Source organism: Rhinatrema bivittatum, chromosome 9, assembly GCF_901001135.1.
Source record: "Rhinatrema bivittatum chromosome 9, aRhiBiv1.1, whole genome shotgun sequence".
In the NCBI taxonomy this organism is placed as follows: Eukaryota; Metazoa; Chordata; class Amphibia; order Gymnophiona; family Rhinatrematidae; genus Rhinatrema; species Rhinatrema bivittatum.
The window spans coordinates 169,230,678-169,257,881 of record NC_042623.1 but is presented as its reverse complement, the minus strand read 5'-3'; the positions used below and the strand labels follow the sequence as shown (position 1 = coordinate 169,257,881).

At 45.0% G+C, this 27,204-nt stretch overlaps 1 protein-coding gene across 7 annotated transcripts in view; it reads left to right on the top strand.

The window, feature by feature from the left end:
- THAP4 (THAP domain containing 4) overlaps positions 1-24,694 on the top strand; it is a 150,394-nt gene extending 125,700 nt beyond the window's left edge. For all 7 annotated transcript variants that reach the window (XM_029616339.1, XM_029616337.1, XM_029616344.1 and 4 more), the window contains 3 exons: positions 8,832-8,941; positions 10,951-11,054; positions 24,365-24,694. In XM_029616339.1, the coding sequence (XP_029472199.1) occupies positions 8,832-8,941; positions 10,951-11,054; positions 24,365-24,484 (334 nt within the window). In that variant the 3' untranslated portion in view covers positions 24,485-24,694. The remainder of the gene's footprint in view (positions 1-8,831; positions 8,942-10,950; positions 11,055-24,364) is intronic.
- The last annotated feature ends 2,510 nt before the right edge of the window (positions 24,695-27,204 follow it).

Genomic DNA, 27,204 nt, shown 5'->3' with positions numbered 1-27,204 from the left:
GGATGCTGGGCTTGATGGACCCTTGGTCTGACCCAGTATGGCATATTCTTATGTAATATGTTTTTGGGTTTTTTTAGCTATATTAGCCTCTCACCTCACCTTCTAAACATGCCGGTAAACATTCTTTCCACATTTTTTAAGGGGTGGCATACATCTGGTCTGGGTTTCCAAAATGGTATTTTTAAACAAGGTCCATGCCTGGTGTAAACTCAACTTTGGCATCGCCTTTTTCATTTTTATTCCTGACCATTGTTTTCATTTTATCATAATTTCTTTTATAAAGGTTAAATGTTATCGCAGTAGATTTACTTTTGTGACCTTCCTTCTATTATTAAGTCAGATTTGATCCCTTTATGATCACTGTTGCCACATGGCCCTAAAACAGTTATTTCTCGCACTAAATCCTGTGTTCACTAAGGACTAGGTCTAAAATAGCTCTCCCCCTGTTGGTTGTTGTCCTAGCTGCTCCATTAAACAGTCATTTATTTCATCTAGGAATTTTACTTCCTAACCATGTCCTGATGAGACATTTACCCACTCAGTATTGGGCTAATTGAAATCACCCATTATCACTGTGCTACTAATTTTGTTAGCTTCCCTTGTTTCAGTTACCATTTCATTGTCTATTCATTCTGGCCAGGCGGACATGAATGCACCCCCAATGCTGTTTTAGTCCCCTTTTTACATGGAACCTATCCTTAAGGATTCTGCAGTGCAAGAAGTCTTTTGTCACATAGAGGGTGGTGCATGCGTGGAACAGCCTCCCAGTGGATGTGGTAGAGACTAAGATAGTATCTGAATTTAATAAAGTATGGGACATGAACAGGGGATCTTTGAAGGAATAATAGAAATTATAGAGTTGAGCAGTTTTGTGAATGGGCAGAGTAGATAGAAATATGACAGCAGAAAAAGATCATACAGCCTAGGTTTCTAATCCATTTACTGCTTACAGCCTCCAAATTTGGAAGTGCTGGGCCCACTTAGCCCATTTTCCCCCAGATGAGCCTGTTATGAGCAGGGATGGTGATTTCAGTCAGTGGTTCCATGAAGGGATAGCGCATTAGAACAACCATATTGGATCAGACCAAGGATCAATCAAGCCCAATATCCTGTTTTCAGCAGTGGCCAGTCCAGGGCACAAGTACCTGGATGTTTGGGACTCTTGCATATTTAACAAGGTCTTGTCTTTGGAGAGCATTGGGAAGACATTTCAGCTCCCTATTTCAAATATTCAATTTAAAACATTCTCTCTCCATTAATACAACGTATTTCCTTAGAGATTCCCATCTTCTTTGTATGCTATTCTGATAACTGATATTAGTAAACGCTTTAGCATTTTGGAAGGAAGATTTAGGTAAACATTTTTTTGAGGGAAGAGTAGCTCATTCTTTGGGACACTTTCAGGAGCTCATTGATTTGCACGAAAGATAAGGCAACACAATATAAGATCCTCTTCCAGCCCTGTCTCACTGCTGCAGACTCCTAGTACTTGTTGGAGAGGCCATTCGGAGTAGGGCATGTTTCCCCAGATTTGCTGGGACAGGCCCAGTATTCCATGTATTCTGGAAAAGGATTTTTCCAGGTGAAGTATATCCTCTGTCCAACCAGTCCCTCTACCTGCTTGAGATATCCCCAGTCTGTCGCTGTCAGTAATTATTAGGAGATCTTGAGTGCATTATTCCTGACAAGTTTGCTGACTTCAGGCCACTGGACCTGTACTTCTCTCCCTCTTGCCTCCACATGATGTGGGACATGTGGCCATGGAAAAGCTTGACTGGCTTGCAGCTTTTCTTTTTTTTTTTTTTTAATGCTTATTCCATTTTTGAAGGCCTTTTGTTAGCTAGCTACACAGAGTAATGTTCTGCTGCAGTAAAGCTGTGTCTAAGATTTTTCTCCTTATCCCTGGGTCTTCCATTTGCCTCTTTCCTCCTTCAGCAATCCATGTGTTTGTTAGCCTGTTTGTAAAGGTTTTTTTGCTACTATTGCTACATTTATGAAGGTGTTCCAGTCTGGATCCATTTGTCTCTTTAGATTTCATATGTTTATACGCATGCTTTATTTTGCTTCTCTATTTTGTTTCGCATATGCCGAATATGTCTGATTGCTACATTCTGGTGACTTTATTCTTCTTATGACTTGGACATAAGGATCCATTCAAACTTCCCCATGCAGTCTTTTAACTAATGTGGGATGTGAATCTGAAGACCCTGATATGGGAAACATTATTAGTGGAGAAACAATTTAATTAGCATTAAGTCTGCAAAATTTGAGATGGCAAAAATACAGATGGTCTGAGAAATAGTGTGCAAGAAGAGTACATAGATTCTAAAGCCTAAGCTGTTGAGTGTCCTAAATTAGAATTTGATGCACAGTTAGGCCTCTGTTTTCTAGTTTACTATGTAAATGGACATCTTCAAATAAAATAACATCCCAAATACTTTTTCAGATAAGATGACTAATGTGGATGGTAGGCAGCCATAGAAAAATTGCTTGAGGGGCAGCTAGCTGCTGGTCTTTTTTTAGACGTTGGATATGAGGTACTCTCTTGGCTTTCCGTTTGGACCCTGTTGAAGCTTTATTAAGGCAACAAGTCCTAAACCTAAGTGGGGGGAGGAGGGGGGCATTACCCTTTACCCTTTTCCCTACAAGGATGCTGTCCAAGGCCCTGTGGACAGCTGCATCAGTCCATTAGTATCTCAATGGCAGTCTGGTGTATCTGGATCTGCAGAGCGTATTGGAATGGAGACAGTAGAAGGGAAAAATGGCATGAGACTTTTGACTTTGAAGTTCTGGAATAATATGACTTGAGATCCAAAGCTCCTGGAGTGTTGCATAGTCTACACTCAGAATTGTTCCAGTTCCAGCTCCCGTTCCCCCCTCTCCCATCCAAGACCCTCTTTATTGGTAGCCAGTTTTTTGCCTGCATTTCAGACTGTCAAGGGCGGTGTCGAGTCTACTGTGTCAGACCCCACCACTCTTGAAACCTGAGTCAGCTATAGCACTAAGAACTGAGGAGCTCACAACAGGAAATGACAGCTGCAAACACAACCCTGGCAATATTATGAAACACTATTCAGGATCTTGGAAAGGAACTGTTCTTGGAGACCCAGGCCTTCAGAGGCAAAGTACAGCTCTTAGAGGGCTTAAGTGGAGGTGGCAGAGGTTCTTCTCAGTCTACAACCTTGACCATGGCCAAAATGGGAGAATTGGAGTCCTTTCAGGCTTCAAATTTTATGGACTGTTTGAGAGGTTGAAAATTGCTATAGCAAAATTACCTTTACTACTAGACAGACTGAAGCAGTTCTGAACTTTATACAACAAAATGTTTGAACTGTTAATTTTCCACATATTAGTAATATATAAGGGACTGAGTTGTCTTAAGAATTATTTAGTGGAAGTTTCAGTTCTTTAGTGCTGTCTGCATTACTCCACATTCTGCTTCTCCTCCACCAACTTTATCTGTAACTCAGTAATGAGCGATTTCATCAGTCACTGCTTCAAGTACTGAGACTTTTAGTTGCTGCAGCCCTAGAACCAGAAAAAAAATCTCAATATTTGTTCTTTTGAAATAGTTCTGTTTGAGTTCTAGGGTTAGATTGTTCTTTGATGTAACCCATTAGATTTGGGTTAAAAGGAAGCAATTTCTTGCTCTGTGGGTTGAAGTTGTTAAATTGGATGCCATGTTTGCTCTCAAATATCTAGCTAAGTGTTTGAGTTATAGAAACAGAAATGGCAGCAGAAAAGGACCAAATGGTCCATCCAGTCTTCCCAGTAAGTTTATGGTAATATCTGCTGCGCCTTGTAGGTTACCTCATGCTTATCAGTTTCCCACATCATAAAAGTCAGGGCCCTCATTGGTCGCTGTATGAATCCAATTCCCCTTTTCCCCCTGCCATTGAAGCAGAGAGCAATGATGGAATTGCATCAGCAGTATCAAGGCTTCTTGGTTAAAGGGGTAGTAACCGCCACACCAGCAAATTACTCCATGCACTCTTTTCTTCATTTCCATCATTTAGTGTTTAGGGATCCACCATATTTATTCCATGCCCTTTTGAATTCTTTCACTGTTTCAATTTTCACCACCTCCTCCGGAAGGGCATTCCAGGCATCCACCACCCTCTCTGTGAAGAAATATTTCCTGACATTTGTTCTGAGACGTCCTCCCTGGAGTTTCATTTTGTGTCCCCTAGTTCTACTGATTTCTTTCCAGTGGAAAAGGTTTGACGTTTGTACATCATTAAAACCTTTCAGGTATCTGAAGGTCTGTATCATATCACCCCTGTGCCTCTCCTTTCTTCCGGAGTATACATATTCATATCCTTCAGTCTCTCCCCATAGGTTTTCTTATCCTGACCCCACATCATTTTAGCAGCCCTTCTCTAGACAGTCTCTATCCTTTGAGAGAGTACTCCAGGTGAGGCCTCACCAAGGACCTGTACAAGGGCATCACCATCTCCATTTTCTTATTGGTTATTTCTCTATGCAGCCCAGCATTCTTCTGGCGTTAGCTATTGCCTTGTCACATTGCTTGACCATCTTCAGATTGCCAGACACTATCACCCCAAGATCCTGTTCTTGGTCAGACACATCAGCCTTCACCCCCCCCCCCCCCCCCCCCCAAAATCACATACAGCTCTTTTGGATTATCGCATCCCAGATTCATGACTCTGCACTTTTTGGCATTGAATCCCAGCTGCCAAATCTTCGACCATTCTTCAAGCTTTCGTAAATCACTTTTCATTCTCTCTACTCCTTTCGGCATGTCCACTTTGTTGCAGATCTTGGTATCATCTGCAAATACACAAACTTTACCTTCTATCCCTTCCGCAATGTTGCTCACAAAGATATTGAACAGAACTGGTCCCAATACCGATCCCTGTGGCACTCCCCTTAACACGGCTCTCTTCTAGAGTAGGTTCCATTTACCAATACACTCTGTCTCGTATCAGTCAACCAGTTTGCAGTCCATGCCACCATCTTGGAACTCATTCTGAGGCTTCTCATTTTGTTCCATATATTACTCCTGGGGGAATTCTGCGCTACTGCGGAATGCAGAATTCCCCCTTTCCGCAGATTTCCTCCCTCGCTGCCCTTCCCCGCACCATTGCTTCGCGATTTACTCCCGCGCCAGAAAAGGATTTAGAAAACCGGAAGCATGCTGCACACGGACAGCGGCCAATCCGGGACAGCGAAGTCAGGTGGCGCACGGAGAGTGGGGGCATCGCAGCACGGCACGGGCGGCTCGAGGTTAGCAAGCCTCACTGTCCCCCCAGAAGATCCAGGCAGTGAAGCTCTAGAATCTTTGTGCACGTCGCTGTTACCCATGCAGCGTGAGTGCTGGGATACATCTCTGCAGCAGTCAGTGAGCACACTTACGATCTCATCTTACCCACCTCTCCCTGACTGTGATATCGGTGTAACAGACGAATAGTGAAAAGATGTGCTTTTTATTATATAAACCTACTAAAATGTATGAGTGATATGGAACAAGTTAATAGGGAGCAATTGCTTACCTTTTTAAACAGCATTAGGGTGAAAGGGGAGGGGGAATGGAGAAAGAGGGGAAGGGGGAAAAAGGAGAAGAGGGGGAGAGGGGGAGAGAGAAGGGAGGGGAACAGAGGGGAGGGGGAAGGGGGAAAGAGAGAGAGGGGCTAAAGAAGGGGCCCTGGTATGGATACTCAGGTAGAGTTTAGCAACAATTGCAGCAGTCCCTGCCAGCTTGGCTCATCTGCCAGCAGCAGCAGCAATTGACACTGGCAGATGAGCCGAGTTGCCAGGGACACTCAGGTGGAGGGGTGACAGCAGCTGCTGCCGTTGCTGACAAACGAGCCCAGTGTCTCTGAGAGTGACTGGTGCTGGGCTGAGATCTTTCCTTCAGCTGCCAGGGCTGGAAGGCTGGGAGTGCCCTTTCTGCCAGAAGGAAATCACTAGCAGGCCGATACAGTAAAGTCCGCGGGAGAGCAGGCGAACGCCCGCTCGCCCGTGCACGCAATGCAGTATTTAAATTAGGTCCGGCGGTAGATACGGGCAAAAGGAGGCGCTAGGGACATTAGCGCGTCCCTAGCGCCTCCTTTTTGGCTGCCGGAAAAATTGAGCGTCCGGTTTTCGGCCCGACAGCTGCGGGCCAAATTCAAATTTATTTTTTTTAAACTTTTTTTTACTCTTCGGGACCTCCGACTTAATATCGCCATGATATTAATTCGGAGGGTGCACAGAAAAGCAGTTTTTACTGCTTTTCTATGCACTTTCCCGATGCCGGAAGAAATTAGTGCCGAACTTTGGGTCGGCGCTAATTTCTGAAAGTAAAATGTGCGGCTTGGCTGCACATTTTACTTTCTGTATCCCGCGTGCATACCTAATAGGGCCATCAGCATGCATTTGCATGTTGAGGGCGCTATTAGGTGCCGCGGGTTGGACGCGCGTTTTCCGCCCCTTACTGAATAAGGGGTAAGGGAAAACGCACGTCTAAGATTGGCGTGTAAGTGAGAAAAATGTGAAGGCTCTTTGTTTTCTGTACTATTATTTAAATGAAAATACTGGATTGCACTGAAATGCAGAATAATTTGCAAAAAAATATTGTTTTGAAAAATGAATGTGCAGAATTTTTAATTTTTTTGCACAGAATTCCCCCAGGAGTAATATATAGGAACCCATTTAAATTCACCACTTTTTACAGGCCATGCTTTTTGGAAGAGAGGATTGGTATGGTTCATTTGTAAGAGCTGCCAGAATGGATTTTTCTGGAGTGGTGTATAGATGCCCTTAGGACCTAAGGAGTCCTATAACATAGTGGTGAGGAGAGAAATCAATCTTTTCTCTTCCTGCAGTAAGTTGCAGGAGGTGCACAAGCCACAGTAGCTGTTGCATGCATGAAAGTAGCTGTAGACGGCAGTTAAAGGGAAAACAAGTCTAAGGCTTTCTGTTCTTATATTTTTCTTCTTTAAAGTCTTAAGGTCATGGACTGAATATAGAGGTGAGAGGTTTTTCCCCAGGTGTGGGATGAGAGCTCTCACAGGTTTGTTCCTCGGGAAATGAGAATGTCCTATAGTGAGTCCTACATTTTCTTATGACACCTCGCCGTCCCATGCCACAGCCGATGTAAAACAAGTGACTCACACAGCAGGGGTGGCTGCCCATAGGCTCTTGCTTACTCTGCCTATTGGGTAAATTCACTCCTGCTAAGACTTCAGTCCGTGGATTCCAGTGCCAGAAAGGTACTGCCGCGTTGGGGTGTAGAGGAGCTGACATCCACAAAGTATTCAGGGACAGGAAACTCCTGCAAAAAGAGCAGCGTCATTGGGTTTCAGTGCCAAGGGGTGGCCTAACAAATATAGGCGCTCCCAGAGCTTGCTGATTAGGAAATCCTGCAATAGAAAAGCAAGGGGAGCCTGTGTCTATGGCGTGTGACCCTGTAAATGGAAGAAGCAGATTCCTTGGCAAGTTAATGCACTGTTTGCTACATTGTGGCAATTGAAGAAGTTTTATTTTAGTAAAGTCTGCTGTTGTAACACCATCCAGTGTGGAAAGTGATTTGTCAAGAGTCCAAATGTATACATCCAGTTTGCCTAGAAGTGAATCTTCCCCTCTGCTCAGGAATGGCCCTGTACCTGCAGCAGCCCACTTCATAGTGAGGACATTGTAGAGGGGCTGCACTTAGGAGCTGAGTTTATATTTTGGGAGCCAAATCACTTTTCTGATTTATTTTTTTACATTTTTTTTTAGAGCTACATTTTCCAGTGATGTAAATATTCTGAGTGAAGTTGGCCTTATTTCTGAAGATGGTCTGGATTAGTTTACTTTTTCAGAGTTAGCTAACTTCTTTCTTTCTGAAATGGGCTTTTTGGAACCACAACAGGCACAAAGATCCCTAGTTTGCCACAAGGGGCCTTGGTGAGTGTAAGAGATGGATCTGCCTTGCTACCGTGTTTCCCCGATAGTAAGACACCCCTGATAGTAAGACGTAGTGGGAATTTTAGGGGGGTCGGCTAATGTAACACATCCCCCGAAAGTAAGACGTACCTGTCATTTAAAAAAAAAATTATTTTTAAATACCTGTCGGAGGGCCGCGTGGGTCCAGGCGGCTGGCGGCGGGAGCCGGGTGGTCGCGTGTTAAATCTAGGCCGCGGGCGGGTGGGCGCTTGTTCCAGGCGGCGGCGGCGGGGCGGGTGGACGCGCGTTAGTTCGAGACGGGCGGCGGGTGGTTGCGTGTTAAATCTAGGCCGGGTCGCACAGGCGCGCATTCATTCACTGCCGGTGGGGGCTGCCTCGGCAGATTTAACACGCGACCACCCGCCGCCCGCCGGCCGTCTCGAACTAACGCGCGTCCACCCACCCGCCCGCGGCCTAGATTTAACACGCGACCACCCGGCTCCCGCCGCCAGCCGCCTGGACCCACGCGGCCCTCCAACAGGTATTTAAAAATAATTTTTTTTTTGAACACTCAGGTTTTTTTTCCAATATAAGACATACCCTGAAAGTAAGACATAGTGGGACTTTTGGGGGTAAAAAGAAAGTAAGACGCTGTCTTATATTCGGGGAAACACGGTAGTAAGGAGTCCCAAATCTTCAGGTGTTCCCTCCATACCTGCCATCGTTCTTCTTTCCTTTCTCCGGAGCAGCCCTGTGCTGAAACCTCCAAATCCAGAACTATGTGCTGCCTTCTGCAGCTTCAGCACCCGTCCTCGCCCCGCCACCAGCAGGACCCAGAGTGCTGCAGTAACAGAGAGTCCTAAAGAGGAAAAGGCATTGCCAGGGTCTGGTTTGCTCCTTCTCTCTCTTTATTTTTCTGTCGTTCGGAGTGTGACATGGCTTCACTATGATTTCTTGCACAGGTTCAATGCCTTCCACCCAGAAACCAAGAAACCAATGCATAGAGAATGTGGATTCATCCGCCTGAAACCTGGTACCAGCAAGGTGGCCTTCGTCAGTGCCCAGAATACAGGTACGGACCTAATAATGCAAGCGTGATATTCTGCAGGCCTGTGCTACGCAGCAGAGCACAAGTACAGGTCTGACGTTGCGCAGGGTACTGTACTCCAGGGCTATACTTGGTACCTGTGTTAAACCAGTGGTTTTCAATCAGGGGCATGTCTCTCCCCCTTGTATTTGGAAGCCTGTCGGGGGGGGGGGGGGGGGGGGGGGGGGGTACACAGCCACTCCACTGCCGCTACACGAGAGAGGGGGGGGAGCCCATATTACAAGAAACAACCATCTGCCGCCCCTTCAGGAAGAGACAATCTCTGTGACCTGGATCCATTGCCAGCATAGATCTTCTCTCTCTCTCACTCTCACTCTCACTCTCACTCTCTCACTCTGAGAGAAGCAGGGCAAGCAGCCAATCTCCGTACTAAACGAGAGGCAGCATGCAACAGTGAACTCTGCTCTTCTTGCCTATGTGGCTACTGTCGTCTCCTCCTCCTCCTGCTGGCGTCTTATTGCATGGGCTTCTTGGTTAGAAAGGAACCCTGCCTAGGGGTTTGAGGAAGAGGATGCGGCCCTAGGGACAGGAAGCATAGCAGTTTTACAGTCTTTTCCTCACCCCGCCCCTCTGCTGCCTGCTGCCTCTCCTGAGATCTACTACTCCTATGCTTGGCCACTGCTACTTGGTTGCCAGGGGGGAGAGAGGAAGATTGAGAAATGGAAAGAGGAAAGAAGTGAGATGGGACTTGGAAATGGAGAGAAGAAACAGGAGTGGGGGGGGGAGGGGCTGAGAATTGGGGAGAGAGAGAACAAGAGCAGGGAGATTGGGGGGATTAGGGGGAAGACAGATACAGGGAATGTGTTTGGGAGTGGAAGCTAGGAAAGAGAGCTGGGAGTTAGGGGGATGAGACAGGAAACGTGAAATGGAGCAAAGGAGGGCTGAAAGCCAACAAGGAAGACATGGGGGGGGGGGAGGCACAGAGAGGGGTCAGTGGAGCCAGAGTCAGGGAAGGGGGAGGGATGGTAATGAAGAGAGAGAGATTTGGGAGAACTGATGAAGAAAGGAGGAAATGAGCAGAGATGAATGGAGAACAGGAAATGGTCAGAAGAGAAGACAAAAGCAGAGAGGGAGAAAACATTAAACAAGTTAGAGAATTAGGTCCTGGAATATAACTTCTGAAGTACTAAATGTTTTATATTTTATGTGCAATTTGTTTGTATTTTTTTAAATTGTATTTAAGTATTGACAAACTGCTGTATTCTTGTTATCTGTATTTCTGCCTATATTCAATATGCCTAAAATACATCGGATACAATGTTTGGCATATTTATTTTGATGTGGGGAGAAGTAACATGGATAGGGCAATGTCCACTTATAACCTTCCTCCCCACATCTCCCTAAAATGAGCAATGGAAACTTGAATTGTCTGGCCGTCCTTCTCCATGCCCTCAGCTCATGAGCTTCAGACTGGTACCAGTTTGTTTAGAAGCCATTTTAGAGCACCACAAAAAAATGTGCCTCCCAACTACCTCAACACAACCAACTCTGTGGCACGGTCATCTCTTCCTGCTAGACTGTAGCAGTGTCTGGTCTCTGTGTGCTAGTTGTTTGGCAGTTAAATGCCAGTTGAAAAACAGGCTCGAATATCACACCAGGTGAATGTTAAAGGTACACGACCTCTCAAGCACTCTTGAAAGGGTGCAGTAGCTAGGAAAGATTAAGGTTGACAGTTAAATTATGTAACCCAAGGGCTGATTCTGCTGGTCTGATGCAGGCTGATTTTCCTCCCTAGGCTTTAAAGGAGCACCGAACACAGGTACTGACCCAGTGCAAAGCCCAGAGCATTCAGCTGCACATCCCTCTGAATCACTGCAGGTCTTTTTGCAGCCTGGTTCATAGGAATGTTGACTGGCGTATGTACGATGCACAACTCCCACTGGCATGGCCTTTGTTTTATGATTCTGTACGGCACCAGCTCACGCCGATACACATGGTGACATCTGTAACTTCTTTTCTTTCTCTTCTCCTAGGCATTGTGGAAGTTGAGGAGGGGGAGGTAAATGGACAGGAGCTGACCATAACATCCCATTCTGTGGCCAGGATATCTTTTGCTAAGGAGCCCCATGTGCAGCAGGTATGAAGTTAGCTGTGTGGTTCTTCCATTGAAAAGGATCACTTTAAGTGCTCAGGATATAACGAGCTCCAGTGCTTTCCATGTAACCACATGTTCATAAGACGGGAAATGATCTTGCAGTAATCCGAGGTTCCTAAGGAGATCGGTGATACCTAGCCCTTGGTGTCCACGAGCACCAGTCAAATATCCACCTTAAGACTCAAGTCTGAGCTCTCTCTTATTCTCTGATCAGCCACAGTGAACCCTTTGGAGGATCTGCACATACTTTTGCCTTAGACTTGCTTGTCAGTAAGTGAAACGTGGAAAATCATTCCTTGTGCTTGCTGAGGTAATATAATTTTTGCTGAGGAAAGAAGGATAATTTAATGGAGTGCCTCAGGGATTTGGCCTGGGACCAGTTTTGTTCCTAGAAACAGAGAACATGATAGCAGATAAAGACCATACAAACCGTCCAGTCTGCCCATCCACATCTCCTGCTCAGCTTAACAATCCCTTCCTCTCTCTCTCTCTGAGATCCTCTGTGCTTATCCCATGCTCTTTTTTAATTCTAATACTGCACGGGGGGGAGGGGTTGCAGCTGCCTCTGTGATCGACTTTGGAAGTCACCACATCCCAGCTCTGGGCCTGAACCGCTCGCACCCTGCACTCCTCAAGCAGGCCTCTCTTTATTTCCTAAGGCTCCATTACATTTTCTGTTCCTCATGCTAATCCTTTCCAGTCTTAATCCCTACTGCAGACCACTACTAACAGCAAGTTCACGTCCCCTTTCCCTATTCCTTACCTCACCTGTCATTCTGGTATCTGCACTATCCACTGCTCATCCAGCCATCAGCATGCTGTCATTGCTATTGTCTCACCTCTACCTCTCTTCTATGTATTCTCCTGCTGCCCCTTCTACTCTCAGCTGGGATATTCCAGTCCTGGCCCTCCCCATCTGTGCATATCAAAGTTACCCTTCCAATCATCACGTTTCCCCTTCTCCCTCCCTCTTCTCTTCCTTTCTTGTGCTTGCCTATATTCATGACCTCTCTCTCTTGCTCTTCATCTCCTTGTCTCTCATCTCCCGTTTATTCTGTGGCAACCTGCTCCTCACAAGTGTCCCAGTGAGCCATCTCTCTCCACTACAGTCTGCCAATATTCAGCTTCACGATTCATTTATTTATTTATTTATTTAGCGTTTTTCTATACCGGCATTCATGATTAGAAACCACATCATGCCGGTTTACATAAAACAAGGGGTGAGAACAAGAAACGAAAAACAAGTGCAAGGAGAACAAAAGTTACATTACAACAGGGTCTTAAAACTGGGAAGAGAAATTAGAATAAGAGAGACGAACGGAAGAGATTAAAATATTTACATTATTTACATTATGATATGAAATCTATTGTATAGTTTGCTGTCTCTTGTAAAATTACTATCATTTAGATCGGGTCTGGGAAGGCTTGTTTAAATAGCCAAGTCTTAAGCCTTTTTCTAAAAGACGGTAGGCATGGTTCTTGTCTCAGCTCCGGAGGGATAGAGTTCCATAATGAAGGGCCGGCTGTGGAAAAGGCTCGGTCTCTGAAAGTTAGGTAGTGAGTGGTTTTGGTTTGGGGGACATGGAGTGATCCTTTGTAGGCTTCTCTGATGGGCCTGGTGGAAGTGTGTTGTCTGAGAGGAATTTGTAAATCGAGCGTTGTTTGGTGATGTATGGCCTTGTGGATAATAGTGATGGATTTGTGGATGATTCTGAAGTGTATAGGCAACCAGTGCAGGTTCTTGAGAATGGGTGAGATGTGATCTCTTCTCCTGGTGTTGGTCAGAATTCTCGCAGCTGTGTTCTGGAGCATCTGAAGGGGTTTGATGGAAGCAGAAGGAAGACCAAGTAAGATAGAGTTGCAGTAGTCTATCTTTCACCTTTCACCTTTCACCTTTCATCTTTCACCAGAGTCACTACATCCATGTAACCCCTCTTAAGTCACTACATTGGCTTACTATCTGTTCCCGCATACAGTTCAAGCTCCTCCTACTCACCTACAAAAGCCTTCGCTCTGCAGTTCCTCACTACCTCTCCTCTCTTTTCTCTCTCTAGACCAGGGGCGGATTCCAGATAAAGATCGGCCCGGGGATTTTCCACCCAGGCCGGCCCAGGAGATACCCCGTGGTCTGGCGAGCGCGGCTCTGTTGCGTCCACGCTCGGCAGCCCACGTGACCAGAGCGACCAGCCCACCGGGGGATGCCCGATCCCCCGATAGGCCAATCCGCCCCTGCTCTAGACCCCTCCTTGTGCGCACTGCTCATCAGGCAAGTCAGTCCAATCTCTGTCTTTCTCCTCTGCTGCCAGTTCTCATCTCCATGCTTTCCACCTGCCTGCACCATTGGCTTGGAACAGACTTCCTGATCTGGTGTGCCATGCTTCCCTCTCTTGCCTTATTTTAAATTCTCTCTAAAAGCTCTCCTTTTTGAGGCTGCTATTAAATCTTAACCCCTGATTATCCTGCTTACAGCCTCGTCAATTTTTAACCATTTTCTTAATAAATTAAATTCCCTAAATCTCTCTTGTCCTGTATGTTTGTCTTGATTAGATAGTCCCTGCTCAGTAGAGCTTACAATCTCTTGTGTTTTTGTACAGCACTGTGCACGTTGAGTGGCGCTTTAGAAATGCTAAATAGTAATAGTAGCAATCCTTATCCCCCCCTCCTCCACTGAGAGCTGTTCCATCCATCATCCTTTCTGTAAAGAAATATTTCCTTCGATTACTCCCGAGTCTGCTCCCTTTTACCCTTATCCCATAAACTCCTCGACCGAGAACCACCTTTTACCCTGAAAAAGGCCCATCTCCTGTGCATTTATTCCTGGAGGTGTTTAAATGGTCTCTCTCATAATTCCCTTTTCCCACCAGGGTATAAAAATGTAGCTCTTGAAGACTTTCCCCTAATACTTTATTATGAAGCCCATTGATCCTGGTCGTAGCTGCCTTCTGGACCAGATCTGTTTGGTTTAACTTCTTTTGCAGGTGCACTCGCTAACATCTTTGTGAGCGGACTTGCAGAGGGGTTAGAAGGAAACATTTGCTGTTTGTTTAAGATCATTTCTTAATTGCTTCACTGATATAAAATCTCTGTGAGCAAATGTCGTGGCCAGAAGGGATGACTCATCCCAGACTTGTCCTAGTTGCCATGCCCTTGGCCAGCACAGGTTACCACGGTAGCAGCAATTTGACTCTCTCCCTTCCCCACTATAATAGCGTGAGGCCACTGTGGCCGGACACTGGGCACGGTGCCGTGGCACTGGGAGGGTACCGTACCGTTCTGAGAAAATGATTGCAAAATAGAAACTGTGAACTATAGATAGAGAAAAGGAGGAAGGAAATGATGATCGAGGCACCCTGATCTCATACTAATAGTTGTGAAAGACCAACTAGCTATATTTGTAGATCTGTTACTCTATAAGAACAGTAAAAACCGTAAGCATGGATTACAATTGCCTGGTGTTTTTTTTTTTTTGCTTGGCTGGATTTCCTTTCCTGTTCTTTTCAGTTCCTTGAGGAATGTCACAAAGCCCGACCTGAGCTCTCGCTGGAAATTTCTCAAACAAGTCCAAAGCTTATCTGCATAAAAAGCAGTGGCGCTCTCCCGTTGTGATCAGAGGGAGGGTTGGGAGCTGGCGCAGGGTAGGGGGCAGCTTGCTTCAGCTTTGCATCTTCCAGGGCTAGCCCTGCCACTTGCACTCTTTGTAAGGTTACAGCTGGGATATTTTTGTAATCAAACTGGGCTGGCTACAGCTGCCTCTGGAACACGTTTCCAATGCAAAGTGAAGAAATGTGCCAGGAAAAGCAGCAGAGGGGCCGGTTTACTTGTCCGCTTTGTTTCTGTTGTGCAGCTCCTCCTACATGGGGGGCTCTGCACGGGCTCGCAGCAGTTTGAATCTGCCCCAGAGATGATAATGCTGCACAAGGCAACAAAAGCAATGTCTGACCCAATGAAAACACAGTTTCAGCCAACAGAAAAGAGGGAGAAAGCGTAAATGTGTCCTAGCAGAGCAGAGACCCCCCCCCCCCCCCAGCTCGCCCGTAAATGTTTCTCATGTGCTGGGAAGACACATGCCTGGAGGGGATTTATTTTTTAAACACTATATCTCAGAGTAGATCAGAGTCTAGAAAGAAAAATGGTATTTATTTACTTAACACTCATGTTTGTTTAACTTTTTAAGTGCTTTCAAAAGTCAAGATGTTTAAAGACAAGGTTTGAGGTTTCCTAACCACACTGGGACTATGGCAGTGCTGGATAAAAAAAAACAAAAAACCACCCTGTTTATATCCCTGGGGATGACTAAGAGAAAAGAGTTCTAAATATTTTTACTTGGAGATCTAAACAAAAAGTGGTAACACTTCCCCCAGTTTGAAAAATGGAGTTCTTCTATGTTTTACAACACTGAACTCCGCACAGCAACCTTTCGGAAAGAGACAGCTTGCAAGCAATGACTTTCTCCAAGCCCCTGCAGTAGTACAGAGCCTTCTCTGAATAAGGGAGCATCGGCTATGGCCAATATGTTGTAACATGGGTCCATAATTACACCAGGTAGCTGTCGTTTTACAAGTCCAGGACTTGAGCTAAGCTTTTAAAAGTGAAAGACCATAAAATGACAAAGTTAAGCCAACAAAGGGAAATAAAGCCTGACCAATCTAAGCATTCCTCTTTCTAACACAGCAAGGGCCAAAGAGTCTGGCTGACAACCAGCATTGCTTCCAGTATTAGGGAAAGAGGAATGGAAAAAGCTCTAGGGGTCAAGAATGCTTAACTTGCTTTCACCCTGTTCTTACAGCAAAAAGTCAGGCTGCAGCCTCGGCAGCCTTACATCTAAATACGTTAATTATATGTTAAGATAGTTTGTTATATAAAATATAGTTTATAAAAAAAAAACATTAAAAATATGAGATTTTAAATGTTTAATGGCATTTTAAAAATGCCCACAACAAACATCAGTTCAAGGATTGACTGACTTGAATTATTTATTTAGCTCACACTTTTTCATTTGTAGCTCAAGGCAAGTTACATTCATATATAGTGGGTATTTCCCTGTCCCCTTGAGGGCTTACAGTCCAGGTTTTGTACCTGAAGCAATGGAGCATGAAATGACTTGCCCAAGGTCATAAGGGAATGGCAGTAGGATTTGAACCCTGGTTCTCGGCCCACCGCTTTAACCACTATGCTACTCCTAATACTAGACATGGTCTGTCTTCCTTTCTTCTTTCCTGAGTTCTCTGCCTCCCGTTCCCTTGTTCCCAAGGTAGAAATGGACAAACCATAGCCCGCAGGCCACATCCAGCCCATGGAGGTTAGTGTGGTCCCAGCCATGGTGACAGCAGCATGTTACTTCCAACCGGTTGCAACATTTATAATCAAGTCAGAAGTGATGTCACTGCCAGCCGTCGGACTTCTGGGCCCCGAGTGTGACCCTCAGTACTGAAATATTGTCCACCCTGTCCTAAGGGGGTGGCCATTGGGTTTTTTTGTACGTTAGGCCAGCCGCACATTTTGTCCTTTTACCATCCAGACTTTGTAGATCCAAGATTTAAAAGGGGCTCTCTTGTAGTGAGAGGAGCATTGTTTCATCCTCTCATTTCATCTCTGGAGGTATGGAATTGCTGCACTCGGTTCCTAGACAATATTATTTTCTAAACCACTACATACTTAGGTTCTATTAAGGCGTGATCTAACAAAAGGTGGTGGTAAATGCAAATACGAAAAAGTGCAAAAGAAATAAACTTATGCAGGGGTGGCCAACTGGCATCTTGAGAGCCGCATGCGGCTCTTTGGAGCACAATTTGTGGCTCACAAGAGAAATCCAGCCTCTACCATGAGGAATCACTAAAATAATTAAACCCGTTCAGAATCCTGAGTCTTTTTTTTTTTTAACATGACCATTTCTTCTTGCTCCATTGGGCTTCAATCAGAACCAGGGCTGGGATCAGGCACCATGAGTCTTCAATTGCAACTATCCAGGAATTTTCTTCCCCCTATTTATATATCTCCCCAACCTAGGTTATGTCCTAGTGCCAGTCCTTAGCTAGAGGCCATGTACCAGAGCTCCTTCCAGAACTCTGCAGTCAGGTACCCCAAATCAAGCCACTAGGTGTCCCTTCCAGCATGACTACAGTTCCGTCCGCCCACACCCAGGGGCTGCAAGTGTTGCCTCCACAGCATCCCCAGTCCCGTCGTGGGGATTGTGCTGGGGGCCTTCCTGTAGCAGTGCATAGCACTTGCCATCTGAGCCACTGGGCCAGTTTTGAGTTCCAATTTTTAAGTCAAAGTATATCAAGTGCAGAATTCAAATTCAAAAAACATTTGGAAGTGCAAAAGGTGCTACAACTCAAAATCTTTCCTTAAAATGATGACACCAATAGCTTTCTCCAAAGTACCAACACATGCAGCTTCAAATCAGACTGCCGCGCCTTGGGACCTTGGGCAAGTCATGTCATCCTCCATTGCCTCAGGGAACAGGGAAATACTCATAATACCTGAATAAAGTTCTTGAAAAGCGAACTAAATCAAATAAATACAATTTCAGCAGAATTGCTTACATCAATGTAAATCTGTAAAGTCCAATGTGCACAGAGGTATAAGAAGCAGTGCTGCATAGAGATAACTGTACTATGTTATGTCAGAGATTTACCCTAATAAACAGTCCTACACAGATGGTAAGATTCTGCAGTCTCCCAGATTGTGAAGACCTGTGGTAAAGCTCTCTCTAGGGCACGGATACAGAGTAAAGTCATCATAGAACAACCTAAGAATCACCTGGATAGCTGAGATAAGAGACTGAATTCCTAATGAGATTTCTAGTGTAGAGAGGTACATTTAGGAATAGTCAGCATAAAGATGGTATTGAAAGCCATTAGAGGAGATCAGAGCACTAAGCTTGCTTGTCTGATACTCAGCCCTGATACTCCACTTCCATCTTACACTCAACATGGCCGAGACAGAGCTCCTTCTTTCTCCCCAAGCCCACGTCCCCTCTTCCTCCTTTCTCTATTTCTATGAATAACACTGTAATCCGCCCAGTCCCCTCAGCGCGTAACCCTGACTCCTTCTCTTCTCTTCATATATCCAAAAACTACTACAATGTGTTTCTTTCTCTATAACTTCACCAAAATCCATCCCTTCCTTTCTCACACTACTAGAACCCTTACGCACATTATCTTCCACTTAGACAAATGCAACTTGACCCTCCATAAGTCTCCCAGTGAACCATCTCTCTCCACTGCAATCCATCCAAAATTCAGCTGTGCAACTTGTCTTTCACCAAAGTCATAAGAACATATGAAATGTCATACAGAGTCAAACTGAGGGTCCATCGAGCCCAGTATCCTGTTTCCAACAGTGGCCAATCCAGGTCACAAGTACCTGATAGGATCCCAAACAGTAGATTGATTCCATGCTGCTATTGGCTTTTCCCAAGTCTATTCGGTTAATAATAGTTCATGGATTTCTTACACTTCCATCTTGCTGTTGATTAGCTGGGGGAGGTGGAGAGCGGGAGAGGAATAATGCATCTCAGCTTACTGTTTTCCACCACCATTAATCCACACTTTCCACTGCCTTCAGACATGCTGTGATAACACCACTCCTCAAAAATCCTTCACTGGATCCTACCTGCCCTGCTATCGTCCGATCTCCCTTTTGCTTCCAAGCTACTACCGCTGTCTTAATGTTCTTTCATTTCAAGCCATTCTTAATCCACTCCAGTCTGGTTTTCATTCTCAATATTCCAGAGAAACAGTTCTTGCCAAAGTCTCCAGTGACCTATTCATGGCTAAAACCAAAGGCCTTTACTCAATCCTTTTTCTCCTTGACCTTGCTTTTGACATTGTTGATACCTACATATTCCTTGATATTCTGTCCTACTTGGATTTTGAGACTCCTTCCTGTCTTGGTCCTCTTCTTACCTCTCCCATCGCACTTTTAATGTGCCCTCTGGCAGATCCTCTTCTACTGCCATCCCACTTTCAATTGGTGTGCTTCAAGGTTCTGTCATGGGACCTCTTGTCTTTTCTCATTTCTGAATATTAATCCCCCTGGGAACTCTCTGGATTTTCCCTGGAGACGTGGAATTTGTATGAATTGCCGGCTTTCTGGGGAAACACTAAAAGCCTTAGGCCTCGTTCGTGGCATAATTTCTGAAATAAATCTATTTGTGTGCTTTCGTCAGCTTCAGTTACTCAGTCTATTTTTTTTATTACTTATTAAGCAAGTTGGACTTTTGTTAAAGTTGCAAAAATGTCATGTAATGGGGATGTCAAATGGGGGTTGGGTCACTATTATACATGCTTTTCTTTTATTCGTATTTGTGTTTTGGCAACGAGTGTGGGAACATATTTGTGCTATTCTTCACTTTGAGCAATCTTTCTCTTCATATTGTTTTCAAATCTTTGGCTATACAATCTTTTTTTGGTTGGAAGTGAGAAACGACTTGATGTAGCTTTAAAACTGATTCTTTCACATTGGAAAGACAACACTGTTCAAGATTGATTTGTGGTGGAATGCTTGCTATATTGTCTAATAATGCTACTGTTTTGAGTTGTAAAAGCATGTGGGATCCTGAGCAACATTTTCAACCTCTTGATTGGTATTAATGGTATTATTTCACCTGTCTTGTATTGGGGGGATATCTTACTGTTGGTTGTATTTTTTTTTCTCTTGTTTGCTGTTTGTTATGCCTCGTAAACACTAATAAATACGTTGAACTTAAAAAAAAAAAATCAACCCTCTGGGCCTCTCTGTTTACAGTTCCAGCCACTCTCCTTCCTCAGTAAGCCTGTAGGGCAACATGAGGGGAGGGGTGATTCTGGAACAGAAACTGCAGGCATCCTATGGAGAGAAACTGGAGTAGGGCTGCAACACCCTCGCATAGCGCAGTTTGCAGCAGTTAGGGCTCACTCAGCTGAGGATAGAGTGAGGGTGCACATGTCATGGAGGTGTGAGCAGAGAGAGTGATGAGGAGGAGGAAGAATGCTGGGATCATCTCTAGAGGGAGAGAAAAGTGGTGGTTCGGGGGGCGGAGAGAAAGTGATGTGACAGATGGAAGGAATATCTGCAGGGGAAATAAAGCTGAGGTGCTAGATGGGAATGGGTCAGAGGAACAAGTGAGTTTGGAAAAGGAGAGAAGATGGGCAGTTTACTTCAGTATGATTTCAGAAAAGGAGGCGAGGGTAGAGGATTGAAGAGAGGGAGAAGGAGGTAGAGATGATCTGGTTGAGAACTTGAGAGTAATTTTGTGAATCTTGTCATGGAAGTAGTCAGCCATACTCTGGCCAGAGGGTGGGGGCGGAAGGCAGAGAGAGAATCAAGTGCGGCAAAGAGATGGCAAGGGTTGAATGCAAGAGTTTGTCAGAGGGACATAGTAGTCTTGCATGGCAAGTGCAATAGTAGACTTGAAGGAGGTCAGCATGAATTTGAAATCTATGAGATCAGCGTGGGCACAGGATTTTAGCCAGGGACATTCTATAGAGCAGGATAGGAACGTAGGAATCGAACTCTAGGGGTGAGCCAAGGCTGGGATTTGGTGCACCTTATAGGATGGGTGTGAAGGAGTATACAGGAGAAAACCCCAAAACACGATCCAGAGGAGCTTAAGCCTAAGACAGCAGGGAATCCTGGTGTGGGCAGCGGTCCCTGGGAAGGATGTATAACTAGCCAGGTCCAGGGGAGATTAGGAAGCCTAGAAAAAGAGTACTACTGAACTGAAGTTGTAATATTACATTTGTGTTGTTGAACGGCAAAGAATAGCAGAGCTGCTTTTGTTTGTTTTTCTTGTCACTAATAAAGAAGTTTATGCAGGATTTCTTCCAAAGTCCAACCTGAATCTGTCCTCTGGCCACCCTAAGACCGCTCATGGTGTACCAATGGGTAAGGGGAGGGGCAAGAATGTCCCAAGCGAAACAGAGTAAGAAGAAATTGACTTGGACAAGAAGAGAGATAAAACTGGTGACTGACCAAGTCTGTGGGGTATGGTGGTTTGGTATGAAAGTTATTAGATGATGGTCTGAGGTGGAAAAGTCTGAGAGACAGCAGTTGAAAGAAAGGCAATGGCCATGCTTGTGAGTAGGGGTAGTAGAGTAGAATTGGGGATCAAATGAGGAGGTTAAGGTGTAAGGGGCATTTTTATCAGAGCCTGGAAATGAGCTATACAGTGATCTTGCAATTTCAGAGATATTATCATGTGTGTTCCTGTTGAGGCAGGAATGAAGAATATGGCCTACCAAGACACAACGAGGGCCATATTCAATAAACCAGCAAGTAGACAAGTTATTTGGCTAAAACTAGCTGAATGTCCCGGATATTCAGTGAATATACTCTCCTAAAGATATCTGGCTACATATAGCTAGATAATTTAAAAACCTAACCAGTTATGTTTGAATATAGCCAGTTAGATTTTTAAGTTATCTGGCCCTGTGTGACTGGCTAACTTGCTGCTTAATTTAATATCTTCAACAATATCTGGTTAAATAGCAATGTAAAGTTAATATAAATATATATCTATAGATTTAGATAAATATATACTGTACATGTGGGCCTGCAGCCCAATTCCCTCCCTCCCTCTGCCCCCACCAAATTTCATAAATGGCCCTGCATCACCAAAACCCCCTTAAAAGTAAAATAAAGGTTGTGAGGTCTGCAGGTGTTACGCCCGTCGGTTGCAGACGGCTGCGACCACCAATGCTCACCTCTTTCTTTGCTGCCTTGTCATTTCTTGGAAGAATGGCAACCTGCATGGCGTTCCCGGGATGGCATGGGCGCTACCGACCACATCTTGATTCAGGAATTACCTAGTCGCGCGCATGGGCCACCTTTGTACACGTCATGGAGGGAACCTCGGGGGCATCCCCTCCGGATGACGTCATCTACCTGCTTGTACTTAAGCTAGCTGGCCCTATGCTTTGACGAGTTAGCAAGGAGTTCCCTCGTTGCTGAATTCCACTCCATTCTTTGACTTCCGGTTCCAGACTCTACACTTGGCGTGAGATGCTCCGGGTACCTGCTCCTTGGGTGCCCTTCCTCGACTCTGGCTATCCACTCCTCAGAGGGCCTTCTGCCTTTTTTCTATCCCGCTCCCCGGGATCTCTCCTGGAACCATCTACTCTGAGTACTTTACTGCTACGAACTTCAACTATATCAAGCCTCCTTGTGGGATCCTCTTCGGTGTACCCCGTGCCTCGAGCCACTACAGTATACCCTGCGCTGCAGGCCATTACCGCATCATCGCTACAAGATCTTCTTCGGGGTTCCTGCACCTCAGACTACCTTCTCGTTACTACTACTGAGACACCTCTTCAGCGTACCCCTCTCTGTGGGCCACTACCTGATCTGCATGTCTGAGCTACAGCTTCACTACTGAGAAACTTCCCAGCGTACCCCGCTCTGCGGGCCACTACTGGATCTTTACATCGGACGTATCATCTCTGGGGAATACCCCTCTGCTCTGAACTGTACTTACAGCACCTCCCGCTCCGCGGGCTGTGCCCTTCTTCTTTCTTAATAAAGACTCTATTCCACAGCTGTGTCTGACACCACTGAGACCGCGCCTACAGACGGTGAGGCTCACAGGGCTCCTCCCTGTGGGCGGAGACACCTCTCACCTCTGCCCAGGGTTCACACTTTTACAAGTTATAACAAAATGTATAGTTATGTTGTCTGTTATGTGTTTCACATATGTTTTATTTTTGTATAATATTGAACACTTAAGCATAGTTATTTGTATTGCTACTGCTTTTTGGATAGTATATGTTGCTTCTGCAGCCTTTGGATCTTACATTCCCAGAGCACTTCAATAGAATAGGTCATTCAACCTGATCCATAGATTCTGGGGTGGCAGGTTTTCAAAGGTTACATATAACGCAATAATGACAGCCAGTTTTATAGGTAAAATACTTTTTATCCATGGAAATGAGCCGTTTGCTTATTGCCCACTCTCTATGCAGGTATAAACGTGCATGTCAACAATGTGTCTAGGTTTACCCCTTTATTTCTGTAGATGTTCCCAGTGTGGGGTTAAGTCAGGGGAGTCAACTACGTGCATAGTTATGGATACTCAGAACTGAGCATATTTTTATATTTTATATTTTTTTTTCCTAAAAACTACCCACACAAAAGTCAGACACAAAGTCAGCATAGTTTTGCTTTGATTACGGCGGTAAACCCCATAGGTAAAAACTAATCACAGGATTTTCCAGACTGTGGATAGTTTATCTACACCACAAAGACTGGTAAGAGGAATGTCTTGATGGCTCTGACTTTTTGCAAGGAGTATTTTATTTGTGTTACATCAAGACGACCCACTACGTCACTGTCTTTCTTTGATACCCAATTTTATAGGCAGAGTCCTCTCCACCAAGAGAAATCCGTAGCACGGGTCAGAGCTGCTGTGCATCAGTCTTAATTCTGGAATGGCAAGAGGTGCTGCAGGGCAGGACTGAAGTGCCCTGGCAGAGTTGTGTCTGGGTCTTAGTATTGTAATAGCAATAGGCGCTGCATGACAGGACTGAGGTGCATTGGCAGAGTGGTGTTGGATCCAAGTACTGGAATAGCAAGGAAAGAACATCACTTGTTTCACATTTCATTGGATCTAAGTTGGTTTGATATGTAATCATGCTGCTTGCTGACTTCAGCTAGCAAATTTCCCAGCAGGTCTCAAAGGGAAGACTTGCTTCTCCAATTCAGCCCAAGCCACTAGGGCAGGGGTGGTCAACTCCGGTCCTCAAGAGCCACAAACAGGCCTGGTCTTCAGGATATCCTCCATGAATAGGCATGAGATAGATCTGCATGCATTGCCTCCATTCAGGGGATCTCTTGAAGACCAGAGTTGGCCACCCCTGCACTAGGGGGACTGAAGTGGTTTCTCTAGCCCAAGCCACTAGGGGTGTGAAGTACCCTCATAAGACAGTGAAAGGGAGACCAATATTTAATGGTGACCTATTAATATATTTGTTCTGATAACAACTGGAAAGCTTCATTCTCCTTATGCTGTTGGTCTTGTCCTCTTCCCCCACCTCTGAATGCACTGGAAAAATGTATAAATATATTGAAATGTTCAGTCTGCACTTTATTTATTTATTTGGAACTTTCATATACCGACATTCATGTGCAAAAGAACATATCAGATCGGTTTACAGTGAAACGAAAAAGTGTAAATGAATGCATTACATCAAACAGGGGATATCGGTAACTGGGATCAAAAGGGAACGGATAAAAACTAAGCTCATTTATCTATTTATTTAGTTGCAGATCATGCCCAGAAAGAAAATCCTATTTATCTTCTTTCATTTGTTTAGATTTCAAGAAACTTCAGGATGACTGCTGATGGGAAACTGGAGCAGAGTGTCTCCATGGCAACGAGCACACAGCCAATGACCCAACACCTTCATATTACCTACAAGAAGGTGACCCCTTAAGGAGAGAAGAGCCAGGAGAAGGTGGTGGAGCCAGGACGCTGAACTATGCAGGAAGCAAGCTGGGGAAGCTCAGAGCTGCTTTGATACCCTGGGCCTGACTCCCATATGGGTGAACAGGCCAAGGTCTTGGGGAATACTTCCCTTCATTTTACTGTAATGCTAGTAAATGGAGCAACAAAAAATAAAAAGCTTCTATTTTCATGGATGTCATTTAACATTTCTGTGCACTATAATTTCTTTGATGTAGAAAAGATGATACTCTGCAAACCTTTTGCCTGCTTATGTCTGTTTTATTGTAGGCTGAGGCACCTTTGATATATTTTGGACAATATGTTGTAATCTTCCCTTGTACTCCTTACTTTCCCAGTACTGGGGCCCACATTTCGCTGCCAAGATATTAATCCCGCCCTGCAGTCTCTTCCCCTGCCCCCAACCAATATTGCTCCAGTACTAAGCTTTAAACAGCTGTTTCAATACATCTTAGTTTAGTTTAATAATTTTATTGCATTTCTTACAGAAAAAATCAATGTAATGCACAGGGAGACCAGTGGCAGCCGCCTCCAGTGCCTGTGGATGACGGCACGCTTTCTTTTCCTTGAGACCATGAGGGCTGATGCTGCTCTGCTTCCTGCTTCTAATGCCTGTGGCTCATGCTGCTCCTGTTCCTACTCCTAACCATGGACCAGGACAGATACTGCAGCTGGTGGGGACTGAGCAGCTGCTCCTGCTCTTGAATGCCATGCAATCCTGGGGCCGAAACTGCCTCTTCCTGCAGCGGGGAACATGCCGTTCTTCCTCCTCCTTCTTCTTGTGGCAATGGCATGGCCTCTCCTTGCCATCTCCATGGACCCACGCCATACCACTTACTCTTCTGGGCTGCCCAGGCAGGAAGAAGAAGCCATGCCGTTACTGTCCCCAGACCAGTGGTACTCTAGGCGGCCATTTACTCCACCTAGTACTTCCAGCCCTGCTAACCAGAGAACCATAGAGGGGCATTATCACATCCTTTCTCCTGCTGGTTATGCCTCTTTCTGCAAACCATCATCATCTAGCCTTAGATACCATTTTTTTACACTGCCACCTTTATATTGTCAGATATGATTACCTCAAGGTTTGTCTCCCGGGCCATTCACATCAGACTTTCACCCCAATCACATACTGCTCCTTTAGATTTCTGCACCTCAAGTGCATGATTCTACTTCTTGGCATTGAATTCCAACTGCCAAACCTTTGACCAGTCCTCAGGTTTTCTTAGATTGCTTTTCATTCTCTGTACTTCTTTAGATGTGCCCAACTAGTCTCTCTCCCACATGTCACACCATACATTCACCTATGTCACTTCCCTTCTCACCAGTCACCCCACCACCACCCAAACATATAGACTCACACCAGGGGAATTCAAAGTATGCATATCCCAAAATGCCATGTCCCTTCCTAAAATACAAAGGGATTGGCAAATTGTAAACATGCATTTGCATTACATGTTTTTGCTAACTAGAATTTGATACTATTATTACATCACTTGTTACCAGGCATTGGCCATAGTGGCCATCCCCACCCATCAAACACCACCTTGCAACCTTGGCAACACAAACAAGAAACTAAGGAGATAACCAATGGGAATGCAAACCATACCTCTAGCTAACAAACTGCTCCGCAGCTGACACTTTTTAACTTATTTGTAGTATTTTTAGTTAGTGTACACTAAGTATAGTTATGGGGAGGTTTTTAAATCCCTGGCACATGGAAATCCCTGGAGATACACACGTGGCTGGGCCCCGCGTGCGCCCAACTCATTTTCAAAACGGCCCGGCCACGTGCGTATCTCCTGGTACACGTGGAAGTACCAGGCATTTAAAAAAGGGGTGCCAGGACAGCTTCATTTTGCACTGTCCCGGTGAAGCATGTGCCGGCAGCCAGCGCGCACAACTTACTTCTGCTCGGAGGAGCAGGTAAGTTTTCAAACAAAAAAAAAAATAGGGTAGGTAGGATGTGTTTTAGGGGTCGGGGTGGGGAGGGGAAAAGGGAGGCAGGTTAATTAGGGGGATAGGGACGTTCCTTCCCAGTCCGCTTCATTATTCCAGTGGACTGGGAGGGAACTGGGCAAAGTCCCGATTGCATCACTGTATGTTCTTTTTTCCAAAAAAACCCCTCCCTTGCAAGCACGAGTTGGAACCCACATGCATATGTGCACCCTATTTTTACGCATACGTTATAAAATCGGCGCGTCCCATGTGAGCACTGCATTTAAAATTTACCCCTTAGTGCACACTGACATCCAGTTACTGCGCACTAACTCTGAAATTAGGGAAACCCGAAATAAACACCTCCCGAACCATTTTAAAAACAAAATCAAACAGATAACGAACCGGAAAAAAATCAGTGCACATCTTAGTCTCTTGCTGCCTGACGCAGATGTGTTTCAGTGTAGATACCGCCTGCTTTGCAGGCTTGATCATCAGTGTGCTTCTTATACAATGCATCTCATTCACTAAGGGAAACTACATAGACTGAAACTACACAGACTGAAAAACACATGACTAATCTAAACCAATGGGTTCAACAATGGTGTTAACAAATAAACATTTTCATAGGGAATCAGATGGTATAAAAGTAGCCGATTAAACTTAAAACTTCAACTCATCCAATAAGAGGGAAAGGATTCTTTTCAAAGGCCCTAATATGGAAAATGGCATAATAAATAAGAATTCCTCAATTAG